At 35.9% G+C, this 25689-nt stretch overlaps 1 protein-coding gene across 5 annotated transcripts in view; it reads right to left on the minus strand.

The window, feature by feature from the left end:
* Positions 1–25689, minus strand: part of LOC106883648 (uncharacterized) — a 654180-nt gene that overhangs the window by 87382 nt on the left and 541109 nt on the right. For all 5 annotated transcript variants that reach the window (XM_014934744.3, XM_089351157.1, XM_089351155.1 and 2 more), the window contains 2 exons: positions 19895–21704; positions 10189–10280 (listed from right to left, as the gene is read on the minus strand). In XM_014934744.3, coding sequence (XP_014790230.3) covers positions 10189–10280; positions 19895–21704 — 1902 coding nt within the window. The remainder of the gene's footprint in view (positions 1–10188; positions 10281–19894; positions 21705–25689) is intronic.

Consider the following 25689-nt stretch of genomic DNA (forward strand, 5'->3'; position numbering starts at 1 on the left):
AAAGTCTCTATCTGATCTGATATAAACGAAATTGTTACAAACACACATATGGAAGCACATACTTACATATAAGCACGAACACATAAGTGCGTGCACACATACGAGCTTGCACACACTCACATGCTCATACCAAACAGTTTCGAAACAACGCCAAAACAACGCCAGATCATATATTCAAAATAAATGGAAGTGGAGAGACAAGTTACTGAAGAGATTGCAAGAGTGCAATGAAATAATTTAACAAAAAACTATATAAATTAATAAAGGACTGAACCAGTGCGTGTGTTTATTACCGGCATAATGCCTCTCCCAAGGTTTAATTGTATTTCTTTCAACAAACGTATCCACATCAAGAATCTTGCACACGAAATACACATACGAAATATATATATATATATATACATACATACATACATACATACAAACCATGCTTTTTAATCCTGAGCAATGCCAGGTATCTCTGCTAGCATATTATATGAGAGTTGAAAAACTGTAAAATACTTTCTGCAGAGTAATTAGATATGAAAACAGAAGCCTGGAAACAATGGAGAATAAGAAGTACCAAATGTTGTCCAATTTTGTTTACACACACACACACACATGCACACACGCACACACACACACACACACACACACACACACATACACACATATTTATATACATTTATACATATGCATATATACATACATGCACATACATATACATATATGTATATATGTTCCTTTCAAGTGTTGGGCCTTCCATTTGAGTGTTGGGCCTCATGGAGGCAATGACCGAGACCTTTGGCATTATGTTGTGCTTGAGAAGAAGATCCATCAAGCTAAGGAAAATCATAGTCATGGCAGATACTGGTGTCATGCAAATGGCACCCATGCCGGTGGCACGTAAAAGCAACCTTTACATTCTCAGAGTGGCTGGCATTAGGAAGGGCATCCAGCCATAGAAAACCATGCCAAATCAGACTGGAGTCTGGTGCAGCCTTCCAGCTTGCCATCCCTGGTCAAACCATCCAACCCATGCCAGCATGGACAACAAACATTAAATGATGATGTGATGATGATGTATATATTGGGTTGGCAACTAAGTTTCCGCGGTTTTTAAAAATTTTGGAATTAATTGTATCTTTAAATTTTGGAATCTATTTTTTTTGAGAATTCTATTTTTGAATCATTTTGGAAGCTATTTTTTTTTTTTCTAGTTAATTTTAGTTAATTTTTGTTTATTTTTAGATCATTAACATGGAATGTCAAGTTAAGAAAAACGAGCATTTTCGACACCTCCTTCTTTTTGCTTTTAATCAAGGTTCTAAGGCCGCAAAAGCTACTCACGACATTTGTGATGTGTATGGGGAGGGTGCCATAGCTGAAAGAACCGCTCGTGATTGGTATGCCAAGTTCAAAAATGAAAATTTTTACCTTAAAGACTCACCTCGTTCTGATCGTCCAGTTGAGTTCGATGAAGAGGAATTAAACCAACTTTTGTACGAAAATTCTTGTCAAACAACAAGAGAAAATAGAATGCTCCCACACTGATATGGAGAAGCATCTTCACTTGATGGGAAAGGTTCAGAAGTATGGAGCATGGGTTCCGCATGCTTTAAGTGACAACAACAAAAATCAACAATTCACAATCTTCGCTGGTTTGCTTGCTTGTCACCACTCAACTCATGGACACAAGCAACAATTTCTTTACCGAATCATTACTGGCGATGAAAAATGGTGCCTATACATCAAAATGAAGCAGCATAAGGAATGGTTTAACCCCGGTAAACAAGCAACACCGCGCATGAAATAAGATCTTCATCCATGTAAAACGATGTTGTGTGTATGGTGGGACTGGGAAGGGATTATCCATTACGAATTGCTTGAACAGAACCAAACGGTCAATGCGGAACTCTATGTGCAACAGATGGAACGACTCAACATGGCTATTCAAGAGAAAAGATCTAATCATCAGCACAGAGTTCTTCTGCTGCATGACAACGCCCGCCCTCATATCACCAATATGACCAAGGGAGGCATTCAAACGCATGGCTGGGAAGTACTGCCACACCCACCGTACTCTCCTGATTTGGCACCAACGAATTTTCCACCTCTTTTGATCTCTTTCAAATGCTATGCGTGGAGTTTCGTTTATAGGAAAGTTGGTTATACATCATTAGATGTGTACCTGACTTTCCTATATAAAATAAATGAATATAACGGAACGCTGAACTCCAGACTATCAACTTATACAACATTTATTCAGGTGGTAAATATATACATCTTTAGCTCTTGTTGTTACAACTTCTGTGTGTGTGAGCATAGTTGTTGGGACGTTGTTACGTAGATGTAAGCGAGCTGTCGAGCGTAAGTTCGAAAGATGAAGAGAGACAGCTAAACACGTAAAGAGACTGTCTCCAGAGTTGGAATGTTGGAGACACTGCTTGACACGTCCATGCTCATGGCCGGCCGACCGAGAAAGAGATAGAATAGAAGCGGGAACGTTTGCTTGTTTTATTCCATGCATGCATGAGACTACGCATGCGCACGGCGTTACTACACGTTCAATACTGATGCAAAATTGAGAGCTTGGTTGGATCAATTTTTCTAGTCGAAATCGGGTGATTTCTACCAACGAGGTATTGAAAATCTTGTTGAACATTGGAAAGAAGTTGTAAACAACAAGGGTGAATACATTATTGATTAATTAGTTGTTATTTTTTATTAAACCTTTAAAAAAATTTTAATTTAAAAAAACGACAGGAATTTAGTTGCCAACCCAATATATTTGTATATATAGGTATATGTGTGTGTGTATATATATATATATATATATATATACAGATACATACACACACATATACATATGCACATGTGCATATACATACATACATACACACACACATACATACATGTACATATATGTATATAATATTAAATATGTTATAGAAAGTATGGGCTATTTACGGAGTGCTCATAGAGAGCCAATGTGAAAAAATACAGAGTAGAGGAAATTGAAAATGCAAATCATAGGCAGTCAAACAGATTCCAGAATGCATAAATGAAGATATCCAATCAAAGGAATTGAATCATATATATTTATATACATCAACATAAATCATGCAAATACAGGCGTAAAGATTCTCTAAGGGTATAAAGAATAAAACCAAACATACATAACAATATAGAAGAAATATAAAAACATACAAATGCATATAAAATTGCATATAAATAAAGATTACATGTAAAGAGTTATGTGTAATAAATATAGGAGGTACAAAACGAATGAGAGGTTGATAAATATAGGAATAAAAATGTCAACCGTTAAAATGGCAAACTGCCTAAATCGTCTAAAAATTCCTTATACATCTAGGATATAAGATAGAAAAGATATCAAGGTTAAGAAAAATAAATAAAATAGGATCTGAAAATAGGATGGTGTTCCATCTGCAGCCGTTTTATACATATATGCACACACACACACACAAATATACACACATATATGTACATGTATATATATAGATATATATATATATATATATATACACATACACACACACACACATATATATATATATATATATATATATATATACATAAAATAAAATATAAGGATAACATCTATAAAAGATTTATCAAGTAGCCAGTGTGGAAAACCAATGGAGGAAAAAAATTAATACAAAGTATATAGTTTTTTTCCTTAGATATAGAATACATTATTATATTAAGGGCTATTACTATAAGTAATGCCTCCAATCATCGATGATTGGAGAGTATATAATACATGCTGACCATAAAATCATTAATGATATACAACTAAACCTTTTTTTAAAGGAACTTCTATGTTTATTCCCACAATTTCAGTGCCTGTGTATATGTATTGAAGTAGTTTGACTTTAGGGTCCTATTACAGTGTGACGTGTTACTTATAGTAATAGCCCTTGATATAATAATAAAAATTATATATATATATATAAATATATATATACACATATATATATATGTATGCATATATACATATAAATATATAACATATATATATATATATATATATATATATATATATATATATATATATATATATATATATATATATAAGGTGTAATCTATTAAGAACGTATTACAGTACAAAATAGAGCTTGTCACTCTTAGATACTTGGCAGTATTATGGTATACTACCAATTCTAGGTTTAGGCATTCTTCGTGTGTGAAAAATAAAAATGAAAGAATAAATAGAGTCAAAAGTAAGATGGAGTACGATTCGACAGCTTTTTAATGACCACTACACATGTTTCGATACAACATAGATCCATATATATATATATATACAGGATTTAAATTTGAATTAAGTTAACGGTTTACCTGTATAATAGGACCTAGTTTTATCTCCTCAGGTGATATAAAATCACTGTCTCTGTAAGTAAATGTTTGATTTCGATGCTATCACATCCAGCTGGATCCTTTGAATCTAGCAGACGCTGACAGTTTCAATCCGCAATATATATATATATATATATATATATATATATATGCATGTGTGTGTGCGTGAGAGTGTGTGTATGTGTGTGTGTATGTATGGGGATGCCCAGAGATGTAGTGGTATATCTGTGTATGAGTGATTGTATAAGTATGAGTGTATGTGTGAGTGTATTTGAGAAATAATAAAATTTAGCATGTGCCAACTAACATGTGAAACAAAGTAAATAGACAACATACACAATGCCGCTCAAGTCAAGTGTATAGAGGCATGTCCACAGCAAGAGGATTGAAACAGTCAGCATCTACTAGATTCAAAAGAGCCAGTTGGATGTGATAGCATTGAAATCATAAATCATTTACTTACAGAGACAGCAATATATATATATATATATATATATATATATATATATAAAACATATATGTACATATATACAGATGTATCTCCCACACAATACCGATCAACAAACACATTCACATGTATACACAAATGCACATACATTTATCTACTCATATTAATGCACATAGTTATATCGTTGGACAGTCCATCATAAATACACACACCTCTATACAGATGTGGAGACAGGAAAGGATGGGTTTAATGAAATAAAATAATAATTATAATTTTTATACACTGCTCCATCTGGAAAATACATATTTAGTGTGGTGGTTACACCTAGCAATTTTCTCATCATGCTTGTTCACCAGATTTTCATTATTCAACAGTATACTCAATACTTCCTCAAGGCAAAGGTCACATTTGTTGGACAGCGAAATATATGGGTGTGCATCTTTTATTTTTGACCATTCCATTTGGTATTTAATTTATGATTCTTTCAGTCCCCATTAGAGGTCTGCCAATGAGGTCACATGTTGTCTATTTACTTTTTGGAATGATGAGATGTGGTTTCAATAAAAGACTTTGAATTGGTTTTCTGTAGCACCTATGTACACATATTTAATGTTGGAATGTGGAGATTACGCATTTATATACTATGTCTTCTTGGATACATTGGTTCAAGAGTGGACAGGCAGATTTTCTACGGCATGTGCAGTTACTTGTATTCTTATAATTTTATGCTTATCGGGTGGCCTTTTGATTCTGTTTTCATGATGTTCCGTCTGATTGCTAGTACCTGAATACATGCATATTACCAATTAAAGTGATATATGACTGAGCATATACACCAATTCAGAATATATAAATTAATGAACAAATTTTAAAATTTCATTTTGAATGAGATCAATGTCTCAGATGTGGCTAGTGATTATGTATGTATCACCATCATCATCATCATCATCTAACGTCTGCTTTTCATGTTGGCATGGATTGGATGGTTTGACAGGAGCTGACAAGGCTGGGGGGGGGGTTATACCAGACTCCATTATCTGTTCTGGCATGGTTTCTATAGCTGGATGCCCTTCCTAATGCCAACCACTTCTCAGAGTGTAATGGGTAATTTTTATGTGCCACCATCAGTGCTTTTTATGTGGTACCAGCACCAGTGCTTTTTATGTGGTACCAGCACCAGTGCTGTTAATGTGGTACCAGCACCAGTGCTTTTAATGTGGTACCAGCACCAGTGCTTTTAATGTGGTACCACCATCAGTGCTTTTTATGTGGTACCAGCACCAGTGCTTGTTATGTGGTACCAGCACCAGTGCTTTTTATGTGGTACCAGCACCAGTGCTGTTAATGTGGTACCAGCACCAGTGCTTTTAATGTGGTACCAGCACCAGTGCTTTTAATGTGGTACCAGCACCAGTGCTTTTTATGTGGTACCAGCACCAGTGCTTTTTATGTGGTACCAGCACCAGTGCTTTTTATGTGGTACCAGCACCAGTGCTTTTTATGTGGTACCAGCACCAGTGCTTTTTATGTGGTACCACCATCAGTGGTTGTTATGTGGTACCAGTACCAGTGCTTTTTATGTGGTACCAGCACTAGTATAAATTCTACTGTGGTGGATGTGTCTTCTTGAATACAGCAAGATGTCAGGTGTCTCAGTCCTTTATCATCTCCTTCATAAGGTTCAGTGTCTTGAAATTGGCCTTCAGTACTTCATCCCATGTCTTTTTGGGTCTCCCTCTTCCATGAGTTCCATCTACTTTAAGCAATCAGCACTTCTGTATGCAACTGTCTACATCCATACATATAACATGACTGAACCAGTGCAGTCTTCTCTCTTGCACACAGCATGTAATTCCTCTTATACCTAACTTTTCTCTCAATACACTAGCACTCCATCACACTTGTACACTGACATAGCACATCCAGTGGAGCATACTAGCTTCATTCCTCATTAGTTTTCGCATGTCCTTTGTATTCAGTGTTCAGATCTGACTACCTTGTAGCATTATTGTTTGTATGCATGCATCATACAATCTTCACTACATTTGGAGAGAGAAAGACCTTTGGTTGCCAACAGAGGTAAAAGCTCTCTGAATTTCCTCCATCCTATTCTTATTCTAGTGATTACACTTTCTGCAGATCCTCTTGCTCTGCTAATTAGGTCCCCTAGGTAGCAGAAATTATCCATTACCTCTAAAAAGCTTCTGGGGCATTTGAAAAAATCAATTTCCCAAGTATCTGTAGTTTTTATGGCTCCTGTGCATCTTCCATATAAAAACACTACCTTTTTTGATAACCTTCCTATTATTCCACTGCACATCTTGTGTGTCCATAGCTTGCACTGGGTACACTATATGGAATTTCTACCTACACTTTTCCTACATATCAAGCAGGGTCATTTACCTGATGGGGGAAGTGTCCTGTCCATTTTCTTGCTTACTAGAACCTTAGTGTTTGTTAAGTTAACCTTAAGTCCCTTTAATTTCAGGTTTTGTTTTCACACCAGGAACTCCTTTTCTAGTTCTGTTAGAGAATATGCTATGACAGCAAGGTCATCAGCACATAGCAGGGGCAGCCGGTCTTGAATTCCTCTGTTATGACCTGGAGGATGATGATGAATAGGAGGGGACTGAGAACTGTACTCTCATGTATGCCTTCCTGTACATTATATACATATACACATATATATATATTTACATCTCCATCTGTCTGTTTGTCTGTTTATCTATCTTCCTATCAATCTATCTATCTATACAAATGTTTTCTTTCAGCTTCCATTTCCAAAATCCTAATATATGTTAATTTATGTGAAAGAAACAGGAAATATATTCCTAACTGTGGTTCCATTTGGCTTGTTGACCTGATGTGTCAGCAAGTTTAAACCTGCCGATGTGTATGGTTAGTCAACCAAACATAAAGTACAAAAAGTACTTTTTCTCTAGCTTCCTTGAGTCAAGTAAACCAATATGCCTTATTTGGAGGCCAATAGGCAATGTCTACACTAATGAATATTTGGGATAGAAAGTCAATCCCTTAACCATTATTATGGCAAAATTTAGTATTTTATGATGTAAATTTAATTTTTTCTATAGAATAGCAATTTTAAATAGAAATAAACATGAAGAAGAAAAGCTTGCAAAATTAACAATTCTATTATTAAAGAGAATTTTTTTTACTTATTGAGTCTGGAGGGGGACCAGAGCCCATAATAATCCTCACATGCCCTCTGAGACAAGTTGATGCCATTAGTGTTTTGTTTAAACTGTTACAGGTCAATACTTGCAGGAAAGGCATGAGTGGGGAGGAGATCCCAAAGAGACAATGTTTTGGGGAAGAAGGATTGAGAATAGTAGTTGGTCTAAGAAAAAGGGGTTATATGTATAATTAAAACATAAAATTTAACATCTCATATGTAACAAACAAGATGGATTATAGCTTGTATTTTTCTCTTTTGTTAGATTGCTGGTAAAGCAACAATTAATCTTGTTTTACTTTCTCCAGTTTCCTCTCTTTGTTGGTTTATTAAGTGTCCAGACTCTAATGTAGAGTTTAAGACAATCCAAATAAAAGAATATTTTAGATTAGACATTTTTGGTTCAGACATTAATAATATGTTATCATTTTTTTGTTTGTCTTCACTAACATGGTCTTCATGCCCTATCACCATTAATATTCCTGTTATCTCTAGCACTCTTTCTGATTACCATGGGAACATCTGTAAGGAGGATTAGATGGCTAAAATATATTTTTATGCAATTTTGACCTTTGTTATCTTGTTGGTAAAATTCAAATTTTTCTGGTTTGATCTCTCTCAACAGAAGCCATTTTGTTTTTTCCTTTAACTTTATCTATCATCTCAAGGAGCTTTAAGCCAGCATAAAATCCACTTAAATTACTTGTCCCAATCATTATCATCATGTCATCATCAACATCATCGTCATCGTCATCATCATCATCACCATCACCATCATCTCATTCTTAGATTCATTGGTTGCATGAAATGCCTGATATCAAGTCACTTTTACACTCACTTGTATTTGACTTATCGCTCCAGTTTATGTTGTACATCCAAAACAAGACAGATTATAATTTTTTTTTTTTTTCTTTTGTTAGATTGCTGGTAAAACAACAATTAGTCTCATTTTATTTTCTCCATTATTCTTCTATTTCAACATAAAAGACAGTTCAGTGTCTTTTATGTATTTATTATTGTCATTCTCTGTCAATGCTTGAATAACAAATTATCATGTTTACCTGTTCATGTCCATCTTTCTGATGGCCATATTAGCAGTAATCAAATGATTACTTCTATGCCAATCTCAAAACATATAACCTTTGTAAATTACTGGACCTGTGTAGGTCAAACAAGTTTCACTGTCTGCACTCACTGTAAACAGCCAATATTTCTGTCCTCCTCTCTTTCACACTTTCTCTTATTCCTTCTCTCTCTTATTCCTTCTATCTCTTATTCTACCTCTCACTCTCTCTCCTATTCTGTCCCCAACTCTTTCTTTTTTTCACCCAACCATCCATCTCTATAATGTGTATCTGCTAAAGTCGTATTTCATTGTTCTATGTATTTCCTCAACCTTCAACTTGTTGCAGTTTCCCTTTCACATCCTGTTTCTCATTTTCCTATGACTTTATTTACTATAAACAATAAGTTGTGTTTCTGCAATTCTTGGTGAAAACAGCTCAGTTTACAATTAAACTGATGCAAACCACAGAGCGCCTAAGGCAACACCTTGTCTTAGTGTCATGATTAATAAACCGGATCATCTTTCTGCGGGGTTAATACAAGTTCCCAGCTGCAATACTGAGGCCAACACAGGCCTCCAGGTGCAATAAAAAGACTTTCATCTGCAATACTAACACAAGTCTCTGTCTGCAAGACTGGGATTGATACAGACTTCCTGTTACAATGCTGGTGTTAACACAGGTCTCCAGTTGCAATACTGGGGTTAACATGAGCTGCCATCTACTAGGGCTAGTACATGCCTCAAGTTGCAATAGTAGTGCTAATACAAGTCCTCAGCTGCAATACTGGGGCTAATATAGACCCTCAGCTGCTATATAAGGGCTAGCACAGGCCTCCATCAGCAATACTAAGGTTAATACAGACATCAAGCTGCAATCCTCCCAGATTTTTCTACTCATTTATTCTGAGTTGTCATTAGACTACGGCCATATTGGGGCTCTATCTTCAAGAGTTTTCGTCAATTATTCTGACTTCAGTATTTTGTTAGGTGCTTATTTTATTGCTCTTGAAAACATAAAAGGTAGAACTGACCTGGGTAGGATTTAAATTCAGTGCATAAAGGTATGTGGTTAAATGTCTCTGATATTTTAGCAATAAAGAAATAATTTTATCACAATACCTGGATGGTCTCTTTCTGTTCATTATTTCCTGGTGTTAAAGTCAAATCATTTCTTGACAATTCTTTTTCATTTTTTATAGTTTTATGTGTAACTGAAAGGAAAAAGAAACAATAATGAAGGAGGAGTTGTATTTTGGTATGAAGTTAAAAATGGTTGATGTAATAAATGTGTAAGCTAAGATATCTAAAAGACTAGAATAATAAAAGTTTAAAACTAAGGTGACTATGGTTAAGCCCAGGGATCAACAAATTTCTTATATCATAGATCCCTTCATGAAATCATTGATAAGTTATTGACCTGCATCAAGTAAATTAAAAAAATAAAATTAATAAATATAATTAATAAAATGTTCTTGATTTATAAGGCAATAATTTCTTCATTCTTTTGTGTCATTACTGCTTTTTAATAAGGAATATTTAAAAAATTTAATGATAATACTTAGGAGTGGCTGTGTGGTAAGTAGCTTGCTTATGAACCACATGGTTCCGGGTTCAGTCCCACTGCGTGGCACCTTGGGCAAGTGTCTTCTACTATAGCCTCGGGCTGACCAAAGCCTTGTGAGTGGATTTGGTAGACGGAAACTGAAAGAAGCCCGTCGTATATATGTATATATATATGTATGTGTGTATATGTTGTGTATCTGTGTTTCTCCCCGCCAACATCGCTTAACAACCGATGCTGGTGTGTTTACGTCCCCGTAACTTAGAGGTTCGGCAAAAGAGACCGATAGAATAAGTGCTAGGCTTCCAAAGAATAAGTCCTGGGGTCAATTTGCTCGACTAAAGGCGGTGCTCAAGCATGGCCGCAGTCAAATGACTGAAACAAGTAAAAGAGTAAAAGAGAATATTGATAAAGAACAATAAAAATTCAGTCATATTAAATGAGAAATATGTATCTGGTGAATACTAGTTATTGTATTGATATATGGTTGGAAATTAGCAAATCTTAGCTTTAAACCACTATGCTCTTCAAGATTCAGTTTGTTAATAATTCAGTACCCTTAATGCCCAGAATTGTTTCCGGTGTTTATCAATCCCTTGAATAGCCACATAGATCCAAGGAGTCAATATTACCACTCTGTTGATCACTAGTTTGAGCCTTATGAAATGTAAAATTTATACTTTTCCAAATGCAAACATTACAAAAGCCTGTTTGTATACCTATTTATTTTTTTTCCCACTAGTTTCAGCTTGAGAGCAGCAACCATGCAGGGGTACCACTGTTATATGTGTGTGCTTGGTTTTGTAAAACTTTCAACCTTTTATGTTAAAAATCAATTTAGCCATCCAATAGAGATTGGTAAAATGACTATTAGACTGAAATAAGTTTCTTTAGAGTGGTTCCCCAGCACAGTTGCAAGCCAATGACTGGAACCAGTAAAAGAATGAAAGAATGAAATGAAATTCAAATGTGATGTAAGATAGCCTGTGGTAGGTTTTAATTCTTACACACACACACACACACACACACACACACACACACACATGCTGATTTATATATGAATATATATATATATATATATATATATATATATATATATATATATATATATATATATATATATATATATATATATATATATATATTCTTTTACTTGTTTCAGTCATTTTGACTGCGGCCATGCTGGAGCACCATCTTGAAAGATTTTTAGTTGAAGCAACCAACCCCAGGACTTATTCTTTGTAAGCCTAGTACTTATGCTATCAGTCTCTTTTCTGAACTGCTAAGTTATGGGGACATAAACACACCAACATCAGTTGTTAAGTGATGGTGGGGGGACAAACACAGCCACAAGGCACACACATAAATACATACATATAATATATATACGATGGGCTTCTTTCAATTAGCGTCTACCGAATTCACTCACAAGGCTTTAGTCAGCTCAAGGCTATAGTAGAAGACACTTGCCCAAGGTGCCAAGTAGTGGGACTGAACCCAGAATCATGTGGTTGGGAAGCAAGCTTGGCTATGTGGTAAGAAGCTTGCTTCACAACCATATGCTTCTGGGTTCAGTCCCACTGTGTGGCACCTTGGGTAAGTGTCTTCTACTATAGCCTCAGGTCGACCAAAGCCTTGCGATTAGATTTGGTAGTTGGTTACTGAAAGACATCCATTGTATATATATATATATATATATATATATATATATATATATATATAAATATAAATATAGGATAGTGGTACAACAATGCACCAATATTTACTGGAATTAGCAGTCGATAATATATGACGCTATAGTAAAGCTTCACTGTATATATATACTGGCATATATCTGTGTGTGTATGTGTGTGTCTTTGAGTCAGTTTTTTTCCCTAAATCATTGCTTGACAATCAGTGTCAGTATGTTTATGTCCCCATAACTTAGCAGTTCAGCAAAAGAAACTGATAGAATGAGTACAAGCTTTAAAAAAGTCTGGCGGTCGATTTCTTTGACTAAAACCCTTCAAGGTGGTGCTCCTGCACGGCTGCAGTCAAATGACTGAAACAAGTAAAAGAATAAAAGAAAGAATATATATATATATATATATATATATATATTAAATATATACATTTATAAAACAAATTTTACAAAATATATAGTATCTGTTAACAGTCTTAGCAAAAAGCTCACAGTTGAGTTTTTGTATATATATATGTATACATGTCTCTTAAAGGATAGAGCTCAAAATCAATGCATTGAAGATACTTTATTGCAGCAACAATTACAATAACAGAAACAACCACAAAAGCCAAACCTATGCACATTTCAATAGGGTATCCCGGATAAATAAACCACATCATAAGATGTCTCGTAAAATATTGTAACAAATTACAACATATTACAAATTTCTGGATACTCCATCTCTTCAGGGTCGCATTATTGCCACCACCAATACTATTATTAGCAAAACACACAAAATAAATAAAGAAATGGAGTCAAATGCAGGTTTTATTCAAATCATTTGAATAACACCTGCGTTTGACTCCATTTCTTTATTTATCCATGTTATACAAAAACATTTCACTTAACCCAGGAATTTCTACTGTTATAAGTAGGCTGTAATATCCTTGGCACTTATGTGAATTTTTGCTACCCTGGTAACTATTTATTTATTTATTTTTTCTTTGTTATTTGTATACATTGAAAAACACACGTACATTTATATATATATAAATATATATACATATATAAAAGTACACACACAGTTGTGTGTGTGTGTGTGTGTGTGTGTGTATTCTATTGTTCTATCATCAGTTTCAGCCAGTGGCTATGGTTGTGCTAGGGCATCACCACTATTCAATTTTTATTTTTTTCCCTTGTTGGTGACAGTTGTGTTAAAGACATTCTTACAAGAAATAGAGAATAAGACTACAGATTGCTTGCAGACTGTTACAGAAAATAAATTGGAGAGAGAAAAGAAGAGAGAAAGAAGTATTGAAGAAAAACTATTAGTTCCTATGGTGATCAGTCTATTTTTTGGTGTGTTCATCATAACCCTTCTTCTATCAGCATTTCATCTCACTAGGGAATTTCTCAAAACATGTCTTGCAGACAGGCTTCATGTCAAATTCAGAGAATTTGGTTTTCTGGCTCATCTTCCTGTCATAGACAGATCAAGCAAAATGTCTGACACAACAGTCTTTGTTAAAGGCAGTAAAGGCATCTCCAGCTACAATATTGTTACAAAGCAAATATTTCCAAAAAGCTGGTGATAATGTGTCTCACAGTAAGCTATATTCTTCTCATAATATCTGGTGCTCAGAAATGGTTTCTCACATTTGGCACAGACAAAGTACTCAACATGCCAGTATTTTTTATGTTTTATCTTTTACTTGTTTCAGTCATTAGATTGTGGCCATGCTGGAGCACCACATTGAAGAGTTTTTAGTTAAATGAATTGACCCAAGTACTTCTTTTAAAGCCTGGTACTTAAAACTATCAGTATGTTCCAAACCACTCTTGGTGTGTTTACATCCTTATACCTTAGTGGTTTGGCAAAAGAGACCAATAGGATAACTACTAGGCTTAAAAAACAATAAATACTGCGGTCAATTCATTTGGCTGAAAACTCTTCAAGGTGGTGCCCCAGCATGGCTCAGTCTAATGACTGAAACAAGTAAAAGCTAAAAGATATTCTTTTATTCTTTTACATGTTTTCCTCATTTGACTGTGGCCATGCTGGAGTATCACCTTAAAAAGCTTTAGTTGAAGAAATTGACCCTAGGACTTATTCTTTGTAAGCCTTGTACTTATTCTATCAGTCTCTTTTTACTGAAACACTAACTTATCAGTTGTCAAGTGATGGTGAGGGGGACAAATAAAGACACACACATAAATATACATATATATATATGGCTGTGTGGTAAGTAGCTGGGCGCAGGAGTGGCTGTGTGATAAGTAGCTTGCTTACCAACCACATGAATCTGGGTTCATTCCCACTGCGTGGCACCTTGGGCAAGTGTCTTCTACTATAGCCTTGGGCCGACCAATGCCTTGTGAGTGGATTTGGTCGATGTAAACTGAAGGAAGTCCGTCGGATATATGTATATATATATATGTGTGTGTATATGTTTGTATGTCTGTGTTTGTCCCCCCCCCCCCCCACCATCGCTTGACAACTGATGGTGGTGTGTTTACATCCCCGTAACCTAGCAGTTCGGCAAAAGAGACTGATAGAATAGCATACAAAGAATAAATCCTGAGGTCGATTTGCTCGACTAAAGGCGGTGCTCCAGCATGGCTGCAGTCAAATGACTGAAACAAGTAAAAGAGTATATATATATATATATATATATAGTTTTATATATATATATATATTTATATATATATGTTTTATCCCTAGTACTGCCTGACTGGCCTTCGTGTGGGTGACATGTAAAAGCACCCACTACACTCTCTGAGTGGTTGGCGTTAGGAAGGGCATCCAGCTGTAGAAACTCTGCCAGATCAGATTGGAGCCTGGTGTTGCCATCCGGTTTCACCAGTCCTCAGTCAAATTGTCCAACCCATGCTAGCATGGAAAGTGGATGTTAAACAATGATGATGATGATGATGATGATGATGATGATATATATAGTTGAAATTTACAGAAAAACAAAAGACGAAGACAGGTGTATTAGTTTGATGCTTGGGATGGTGAGAAATTTTTATACATTTCAAGCCTACACTCTTCAAGAGAAAGGAACATGAGGAAATAAACAGAGAGAGAATAAAAAAAAAAATTGTGGATTTAGCAGGCAATCATGGTGATTGGTTAGAAAAGGTAGTTAGATAGGAAAGCTAGGAAGAAGGGGTGATAATAAAGTACTGGTGATCTCAAAACGAAGGTGTGCATGTGTGTGTGGATGGGGGCTGGTGACTTTAACGTGTGGATGAGTGTGTGTGGAAGTGCGTGCGTCAGTAATGTGTGGGTGTGTGGATGATGGTGCGAGTACTGGTAAGTGGTTAGTGCTAGAGTGCGGAGTAGTATGGGGTGGTGTGATGTGGTGTGGCAGTGTGGGGATGCGGGTTTGGCGTGAGGATGTGGGGGTGAGGATGTGGAGGTGTGGGGGTATGGGTGGATTATGTGGGAGTGTGTGGATAGGGGTATCAATGAAGGGAGAAAGTGGGTAGGAGTGAAGAGAGGAAGTAAATGTCAGGGCACGAGAGGAGAGGTGGGTAGGAGTGAAAAGAGGAAGTAGGTGTCAGATGAAGAGAAGAGAGGAGGGGAGTCAGATGAAAAGGAGAGGAGAGTCGAGCCCATGTGGCGCAAAGGAGCGAAAAGAGAAGATTAATTCCTGTTCATGACAAAGGTGGGAGTCTGGATAGCTCCTGAGCAAAGACAATCCAAACACAGACAGGTGTTGTAATGAATGACCAGTAGAGCGGAAATGGCATGAAACTGGGGCGTCATTGCCAAGTCTAACGTCTCGGAGGTGCTCTGCGAACCAGTCAGCCAAGTGGCACCCCGTTTGACCGATGTACAGAAAAGGGCAGAAAGAGCAGGAGATGCAGTAAATGACGTTGCTATAAGTGCAGGTAAAGGAGTCAATGATATGACAGGGATGATGACAGGTGTCTGTGAGAATAGTGGTGTTGGAGAGGTAGGGGCAAGTGCAGCAGTATGGGTGGGAGCAGGGTAACGAGCCAGGTTTGGAGGTGGGGTAGGGAAGAAACAGTGGACCAGGAGGTCATGTAGGTTGTGGGCTCATTTGAAGGAGGGAAGGGGTAGGTTGAGGAAGATGTGCAAAGTGGAGGAGTCGGATTGGAGTCACCGGAAGGCTCAGGGAATGGTGTCTTGGAGGGGCAGGGTGAAGGAGTGGTAGGTGAGGGGAAACGGGAGATGGGCAACAGCGGAACAGGTGTGAGGAGAGAGAGCAGAGGCATGGTCCATGGAATGTGCTCTGGCATATCCACGAAGGATGAAGTAGCAAACCATGAGTTCAGACTGAGTCTCAAAGTCATGGAGAGCTTGGTGTGGGTAGGGTGGGAGGAGGAGAAGTTGAGGTATGAGTGTGAGTTGGAGTGTTTATAGTGGATGGAGGTAGTGAGATCAGAGTTGTGTATGTTGACCGATATGTCGAGAAAGGTGATGGAAGTGTTGGAAATGGTGCAGGAGAATTCGAGGGCAGGATGAAAGGATTGGACAAAAGAGAGGAAGGAGTCTAGTTGTTTGTGAGAGACCAAGGTAGCACGAATACAGTCATCAATATAACAACCGTATAGTGAGAATTTACAAAAAAAAAAAAAAAAGACGAAGATGGGTGTGTAAACAACAAACAGATATATTAGTTTAACGCTCGGGAAGTGAGAAAGTCTTTTACATTTCAAGCTTATGCTCTTCGAAGGAAAGGAACATGGGACTAGTGAATCTTGAAAATATTTGGGCCTCAACATAGCCAATGAACAGGTTCACATAGTTGGAGCCCATTCTCATTACCATGGCCACTTCCGAGAGTAAGTATATATATATATATATATATATATATATATATATATATATATATGTATATATATACACATTTAATGGACTTCTTTCAGTCTCCATCTACCAAATCCATTCACATGGCTTTGGTTGGCCCGCGGCTATAGTAGAAGACACTTGTCCAAGGTGCCACGCAGTAGGACTGAACTTGGAACCATGTGGTTGGGAAGCAAGCTTCTTACCATACAGCCACACCTATATATATATATATATATATATATATATATATATATATATATCACATGGGCTATTGTTCAGTCCCACTGCATGGCACTTTGGGAAAGTATCTTCTACTGCAGACCCAGGTTAATGAAAGCCTTGTTGGTGGATTTGACAGGAGGAAACTGAAAACGAACTTCACTGTATGTGTGTGTCTGTGTGACTACATGTGCACGTGTGTGTGCATGTATATTTATGTATACACACACACACACGGCAAAGGCCTAGTGGTTAGGCTGTTGCACTCATGATTGTTAGATTGTGGGTTCAATTGCTAGAACAGGCAGCACATTGTATTCTTGAGCAAAACACTTCATTTCAGATTGCTCCAGTCCCCTTTCGATCAAGGGGGAATTTTGGCTTGGTCAATTAACCAGTGGAGTTACCTCATTTGGTGGCTAAGATGATGCAAAATGCATTGTGACCAGCGATGTGTAACAACGTCTGATAGTCTAGTCGGTCACGTGGTCATATACATACACACACATACAATATAATTGATAGGCTCCGATTTCTAGTTCTTGTGTGGGCTTGAATCAGCTATTTTTGCACATGTGGTTTACATAGGTTTTTAGTTATAAGGGTAGGCGTTTTCCCCAAACTTTCATTTCATATTTCAAAAAATATTCAGACGGTGGATATTTCCAAAGAAAATCAGGTTCAGTTTACCAACTGATGATCAGAAATAAGTAACTGTGAGTACTGGAAATTGGAGCCTTTCAGATATAGTGTATTAAAGAATACTCTACATTTATCTTCAGTCTAGTGTGTGTTTTTGCATGTGTGTGTATGTTGTTTTTCTGAATAGGTAAGCATCTGTATGTATGTGTGCATGTGTGTTCCCACATATGTGTGTGCATATCTATGTGTTCGTTTGTGCGTGCATGTGTGTGTGTGTGTGTGTGCGTGCGTGCGTATGTTTGCGTGTATGCAAGTGTGATTGTGTGTCCTTGAAGAACTACATAGTCAAGTTCAATAAGAAATTATATAGGAACGTCCAAGAAGCAGTTGTTGGTGCCAGTGTAGCTCGGGATGTGGCTGGCCTTTTCATGACCTGGTGGGACAAAAAAACATAGGCAATCCCTAGATGAATACTCTGTAGCTGTAATACTATACTGTAGATATGTAGGTAATATTAACATTATTGTTAGGACAATTCCAGGTAGTGATACTAAGGAAGCTGAGAGGAATACAATGGAAAACGTCCAGTGCATAGCTAACTCCATCCACCAGAGTATCAAGGTAATGATAGACTACCCCTCTAAGGACACTAACAATAGACTCCCTGTCCGTGATACTGAAGTTTCGTTAGAGACTACAAACTACAAGGTTCAACTCCTCCCCTTATTTATATGAAATCCATAACTTCAAAATATGTTATTCATAAGAACTCAGCTTTATCACACAATGATAAGATAAACATACTTATAGCAGATTTAGTTAGGATAATGAATAACTTATGCCCTGTGTGCAAACCTTGTGAAATAAAAGAGACATGCACAGGACTTAATGTACCACATTCAGTCCTCTAGCTACAGCCAAAGTGTACAGTGGAGTAGGAAGAAGTTAGATGACATTATAAGAAAGGAAACCAGTGGAACGTTGCTTCGATATTGAGGCAAATAATGTAAAAGAATAAAAAGAATTAGTGATAAAGCAAACAGAATAAATACATGGTACAACAAAGATATTTCAAGGGATAATGTTTGTAGATGCTATGCTACATGGGGAGTTATCCCTAGGTTTAGGAAGATTATGAAGGAAGTTAAACTCAATATTGAAGTTGTAGAAAAACCAGGGTGGTCCATCAGATTACAATTATGTAAGATATACTCCTTTGCAAAGAGCACATATCCTGATAGGAACTGCATTGTGTGTATTTTCAGCCCTAGTATTAACTGTAAGACCAGGAATGTAGTCTACTGTATAAAATGCATGGAGGATGATGGTATGAACTGGAATAAGGCATATTTTGGGGAGATTTCTAGGAGTTTAGCTGAGAGGCTAAATGAACACTGGCAGGAGTATAATGACAGGATACTCTACCAACATGTCAAAGATCAACAAACACACACTGACCATTTTTGCACTCTCTTGCCTTCAAAAACCACATTCTCTATCTCTCTCTGTCTGCCAGTCAGTTATTTTTTGGCCATATAACAACATATGTGCTTTTCTCTGGACTATTTGCTCCTCTCTCCTTTACCTCTTCTCTGGACCTTTCCTTTTATCCGGCAAAGTGCCATGCTCGAAATGCCATTTCTACTCTTATTTTTCCATCTAAAACTTTCACTGAGCATTTATCTAATATACTCACTGTGTATGTCCAACTGACTTTTGTTATTTTTCCTGTTTTTTTGTTCATGAATTTGCCTACACACACACACAGATATACACACACACCTTAAAGACGTCTAATGAAATATTTATAAGAAAATAACAGGCAATATAAGAACAATTTGAACAAAAGAATTCCATGTTATGGATTGAATATTGTGTTAACTTTGATATAAAAATAAATAAAACTGAAAATATTTACTGATATATTCATATTCTGTATCATTGACTGTTTCATTATCACCAAAGGATTCTTCTTTTCTATTTGGAAACCCCTCATTTTTATCTACTTTTATTTCTCTTGATGCTTTCATTCTCTTGATATCCTCATAGTCATCTTCAGTAACATAACTGTATGTTTCCTCAGGGGCAGTATTTAGTGAATCTAGAGCTGTGTATACTGGTTCTTTATTTTGGACACTTCTTATACTAGCATATAGTGGTTCGCTTCCTATTTTTGTCCAGTTACTATCATCATGTATTTTTTCATCTTTAATATTTAGAACATCCTCATATACTTCATTCGTATTATCAGGTGGTACTGTAGGCTGAATGCTTAAGATATCCTCGTACACTTTATTCATATTATCAGGTGGTACTGTAGGCTGAATGCTTAAGATATCCTCATACACTTTATTCATATCATCAGGTGTTACTGTAGGCTGAGTGTTTAAGACATCGTCATATACTTCATTCATAATAGCAGGTGTTACTTTAGGTTGATTGTTTAAGATATCGTCATATATTTCATTCATATTAGCAGGTGTTACTTTAGGCTGAGTGTTTAAGACATCATCATATACTGGTGTTATATCTACATCTGTTGACTTAGTGTTAAAGAATGCCAGTTCAGTATCAGATTTTTGTGTTAAAATATCATGAGATATTTTAGTGTCAGACTCATTTCTTGTTCCAATGCTGGCATGGGCTACTCCAACATTTGTCTTTCTTATGAAGTTCTCAGACATTCTGCTATCACTATCAGAGGTTCCAAGGGATATTTTAGTGTCAAACTCATTTCTTGTTCCAATGCTGGCATGGGCTACTCCAACATTTGTCTTTGTTATGAAGTTCTCAGACATTCTGTTATCACTATCAGAGGTTCCAAGGGATATTTTAGTGTCAGACTCATTTCTTGTTCCAATGCTGGAATGGGCTACTCCAACATTTGTCTTTCTTATGAAGTTCTCAGACATTCTGCTATCACTATCAGAGGTTCCAAGGGATATTTTAGTGTCAAACTCATTTCTTGTTCCAATGCTGGAATGGGCTACTCCAACATTTGTCTTTCTTATGAAGTTCTCAGACATTCTGCTATCACTATCAGAGGTTCCAAGGGATATTTTAGTGTCAGACTCATTTCTTGTTCCAATGCTGGCATGGGCTACTCCAACATTTGTCTTTGTTATGAAGTTCTCAGACATTCTGTTATCACTATCAGAGGTTCCAAGCGATATTTTAGTGTCAGACTCATTTCTTGTTCTAATGCTGGAATGGGCTACTCCAACATTTGTCTTTCTTATGAAGTTCTCAGACATTCTGCTATCACTATCAGAGGTTCCAAGGGATATTTTAGTGTCAAACTCATTTCTTGTTCCAATGCTGGAAGGGGCTACTCCAACATCTGTTTTTGTTATGAAGTTCTCAGACATTCTGCTATCACTATCAGAGGTTCCAAGGGATATTTTAGTGTCAAACTCATTTCTTGTTCCAATGCTGGAAGGGGCTACTCCAACATCTGTTTTTGTTATGAAGTTCTCAGACATTCTGCTATCACTATCATAGGTTCCAAGGGATATTTTAGTGTCAGACTCATTTCTTGTTCCAATGCTGGAATGGGCTACTCCAACATCTGTCTTTGTTATGAAGTTCTCAGACATTCTGCTATCTCTGCCAGAGATTCCAGGACCCTCTCGTTCATCTATAGTAAAATATTCTGCTTCTGTACTGGAAGAGAGGATTTCAACTCCAGGCATCTTTTTTGCTCCATCAACAGGCATAAAAACTGGATCCTAAAAAAATATTAATAAAAAGAGAAACAGTAGAGAGCTATTGAATATTAAATCAATTGGAGTGAAAAAAAATGTGTCAAAATATATGTTAGATAATACTCTTTTCCCAAAATAAAATTTTAAGGAATATAGTTTAGTGATATATAAACAAAAATAATGGATTAATAATATCAAACTTGAGACTTCAGGTCGATCAAATTTGGCAGTTTAGGTTGTGAAATTCAAAAATTAGCATATGTTTTAAAGGAGAATTAATCAGAAATGTATATATTTATCTCCACATGGTGGGTTCTGGTCTTACATACAGTTACTGAAATTCAAATGTTTAATTCACATGATTGAACCTCATTGAATGTTTAATTCACATGATTGAAAAGTTCAACCCAAAGTGACTGTTGAATAGATTTTAGTTAACAAATGTTCTGTATTTGATGACTGAAGAGATTATCAAAACATCCAATTATACAAGGGGTTCACCATTAATTCTGCTGATTGTGCTTAAGCTCTTAACAAATGAAATATTTCAAAGATAAAAAGTAGAATGATCCTTGACTGGTTCAGTCATGTTCTATAGCAGTAAGGTTCTCTTTTTTTGTTCCTGAAACAAAATTCTTTCTTTTACTTGTCTCTAGCCATGTGGTCTTGAGTTTGGTCCCAGTGTATGGCACCTTGGGCAAGTGGTTTCTAATATAGCTTTGGGTTGACCAGAACTGTGCGAATGGATTTAGTTATGTGGAAACTGAAAGAAGTCCATTGTATATATATATATGTATGTATCTCTGTGTGTAGAATGCGTGTATGCGCACGTGTGTGTGCATATATATATATACATATATATGCACACATACACACATGTATATATATATGTATGTGTGTGTGTGTGTGTGTGTGTGTGTGTGTGTGTGTGTGTGTGTACTCTTGTTTGACACCATGTGGTGTTTGTAAATTAGCCTCACTATCATACAAATAATGTTGTTTGTTTCCTGCCTTCATGGTGAAATATTATATTGTTTGGAAACAGATGAGATTTGGCAACTGGAAGAGCTTTTAGGTGGAGAAGATCTATTTCAACAAATTGTGTCTGATCCATGCAAGCATGGATAAGTTGATGATAAGTGATGATAATGATGATGATGATGATGATGAATGTTTCATTCATTATATTGCAGCCATACTGGGGCATTGCTTGAAAAATAGGTAAGTACTAGCATCAGGAAGTGCATACTGTAAAACAGTGCCTTGATGATATAATCACCTAATCCATGCCAGCATGTAAAAACGAATGAATGAAAAGAAAGATGAATGAGAAATGAAAACTGGAAATATTTGATGAGTAATTACAAACTACTCAGTATTAATATTCACCACAAGCAGGTGAGAACATGCAAATCATTATCATCATCATCATTCCATGTTTTTGTGGGTCAGGTGGAGTTCTTTGAACTAGATTTTCTATGGTTGGATGCCTTTCTCTGTCACCAACCTTTTATCTGTTTCAAAGTAAGGTCTATATTTCACTATGGCCAGACAAGTTTTTTCATGGAAGATTAAAAATGAACAATACTGCTTGTATGATGGTGACACTCATTTATAACTCTCATGTTATGCCTAGACAAAGAAGCACAAGTACACACACTCACACCCATGCATAAATACATCTGCACACACACACACACACACACACACACACACACACACACACACGTGCAATAGGCTTCTTTTAGTTTCCGTTTACCTAATCCACTCACAAGGCTTTGGTCAGCCTGGAACTGTAGTAGAAGGCACTTACTGAAGGTGCTGCACAGTAGGACTAAACCTCAAACTAAGCCACTGGAAGGTGAACTTCTTAACCACACAGCTAACTATACCTGTGCCTGTAGAAACAAAATCATGTCTTTTTATAAGAAAGAAGAGAAGCCAGCATCTTCATATTCTTTCTCATTTTGCTTCTTCTTGGACAAAATCCTCATAACTTTTTATGAGACAATGCTGTTATTGATTTCTGTTCAATAATTTTTCTATTCAGGAAATTATTAATGCATTTACTAGTTTTATGCAACAAACAAAAAAGTCTTTTGTTTAAGGAGTTACAGAAAATGACTGTGTGGAAGTTAAATTCTGTGTTTTATAACTTTTGATATTTCATTTACCTAAATAATTAATATTTAAAAGACTAGCAACAATAAAACTTTCATTATCCTTTCTTGTGTATTTTCTTGTAGCAAAGATAAAAAATAGAGAAAAATCATGAAATAAACAGCTGCCATAAATGACCTGTGTTTTGCAAGTAAAGCTGATATTGCAACATTGTTTGAAGTTCAAGAGTTACAAGACAAAAATGGTGACAGTAAGAATAACATGTTCTATGTATTGTGATAGAAAGATATACTGAACTGTGTAGTGCAGGGTGGAAGAAATCATTTGAAACTAAATTTGCATTTTGTCTAGAAGATTGTAATAGTTTAACCTTTTGCTATCATATTTCTGGTGAAATATATTGCCTTTGTTTCAATTAATTCCGAAAATAATGAAGAATTTGTTGAAATTACTGTTGTTGTTAAGCTGGTGTTTGGAACACAAATTAACTTGAAATTTTGATGGAAACCTTTAATTTAATTAACTTTAAAGCAGGGAATTTGTATCTTAAAACTATGGGTGGTCTCCGATGGGTTGATATCAAAAGGGTTAAAAAAAAATGATTCAAAGATCTGGTAAGGGGACATATTGATAGCATTTAATGTCACTGAACAATTGCTTCCATAGTATTCAATAAAAACTTCTTATGGCTGGTTTCAGAACCATTTTTGGGAAGAATGATATATGAATATCAATGTATAAGTGATTCTTTATCAATATCAGAGCCGTATGCAAAAATAGAACTCAAGCCTTTACTGAACTAGATAATAATATTACTTCCAATTCAGTTAAATTTAATACATTTAATAATATTTACTAAACATTACTGATTATAATAGGAATGATGTTACATCAATAGTGAGTTAATAGACAGACAAGGGTGTTGGAATATATGCATTATAGCATTTAGTTACCACCCTCTACATTCAAAGTTCAAATCCTGAATGAAGCACCAGTCCATCACAGGGTTACTCATTTAAAGCTGAGTGTGAAATGAAATATTTTTCTCAAGAACACAACACATGCTGTCTTGGAATTGAAACCACAATTTTGCAGTTATGAGTGCAACATCCTGATCACAAGTCTGTGTGTATATGTATGATTGTGAGAATGTTCATATTTTGCAATCACATATGTTACAGTCAGTGTTTTCTGTTGCCACTTTTCTGTCAACAAATCATCTGATCAACCTGTGCTTTGAAAGAAATGTAGATAGACAATTTTTCTTGCTTGGTTAATGACAGAAAGGGCATTTGGCCATAAAACAATGATTCAGTAATATGTATTCATCTAATGCATGCAAGCATGGGAAAATGGACAATAAAATGAACAAACAATATGATATCAATGGTATATTATCAATATAATATCAGTTTTATATTTTTCATATACTATTATTTTAATACATCTATTTTAGTCATGGAATTATAGGAAAGTATACTTCATCCAGTTGACTCAGCATAATATGCTGAGCCAAAGTGCATAATACTTTGGCTTATCATGTGAAATGTGGACTTAGATTTTAGTAGCCATTTTCCCAATATTCCACATGTTATTCTCCACATCAGCAGAATCAGCTTCTGAGATCTTTTTCAGAGATGAAAGGAAACGGAACTTGCTTTTTTCTCTTCTAAAATGTAAATGTCTTACTGAACAAATATATCCATGGATTTTTAGTCACATATCTTGGGTTTGCTTTACCAAAAAATAGTTTTCAAGTTGTCATGATATTTCCTTTCAAATAAAAGTCTCAGCTGTTTCTCCAGTAATAACAACAACAACAAGAATAAAAATAAGTGTAATGATAATAATAATAATAATAATAATAAGTGTAGTAGTAATAATAATG

Source organism: Octopus bimaculoides, chromosome 4 (assembly GCF_046866305.1).
Source record: "Octopus bimaculoides isolate indiv1 chromosome 4, ASM4686630v1, whole genome shotgun sequence".
Classification (NCBI taxonomy): domain Eukaryota; kingdom Metazoa; phylum Mollusca; class Cephalopoda; order Octopoda; family Octopodidae; genus Octopus; species Octopus bimaculoides.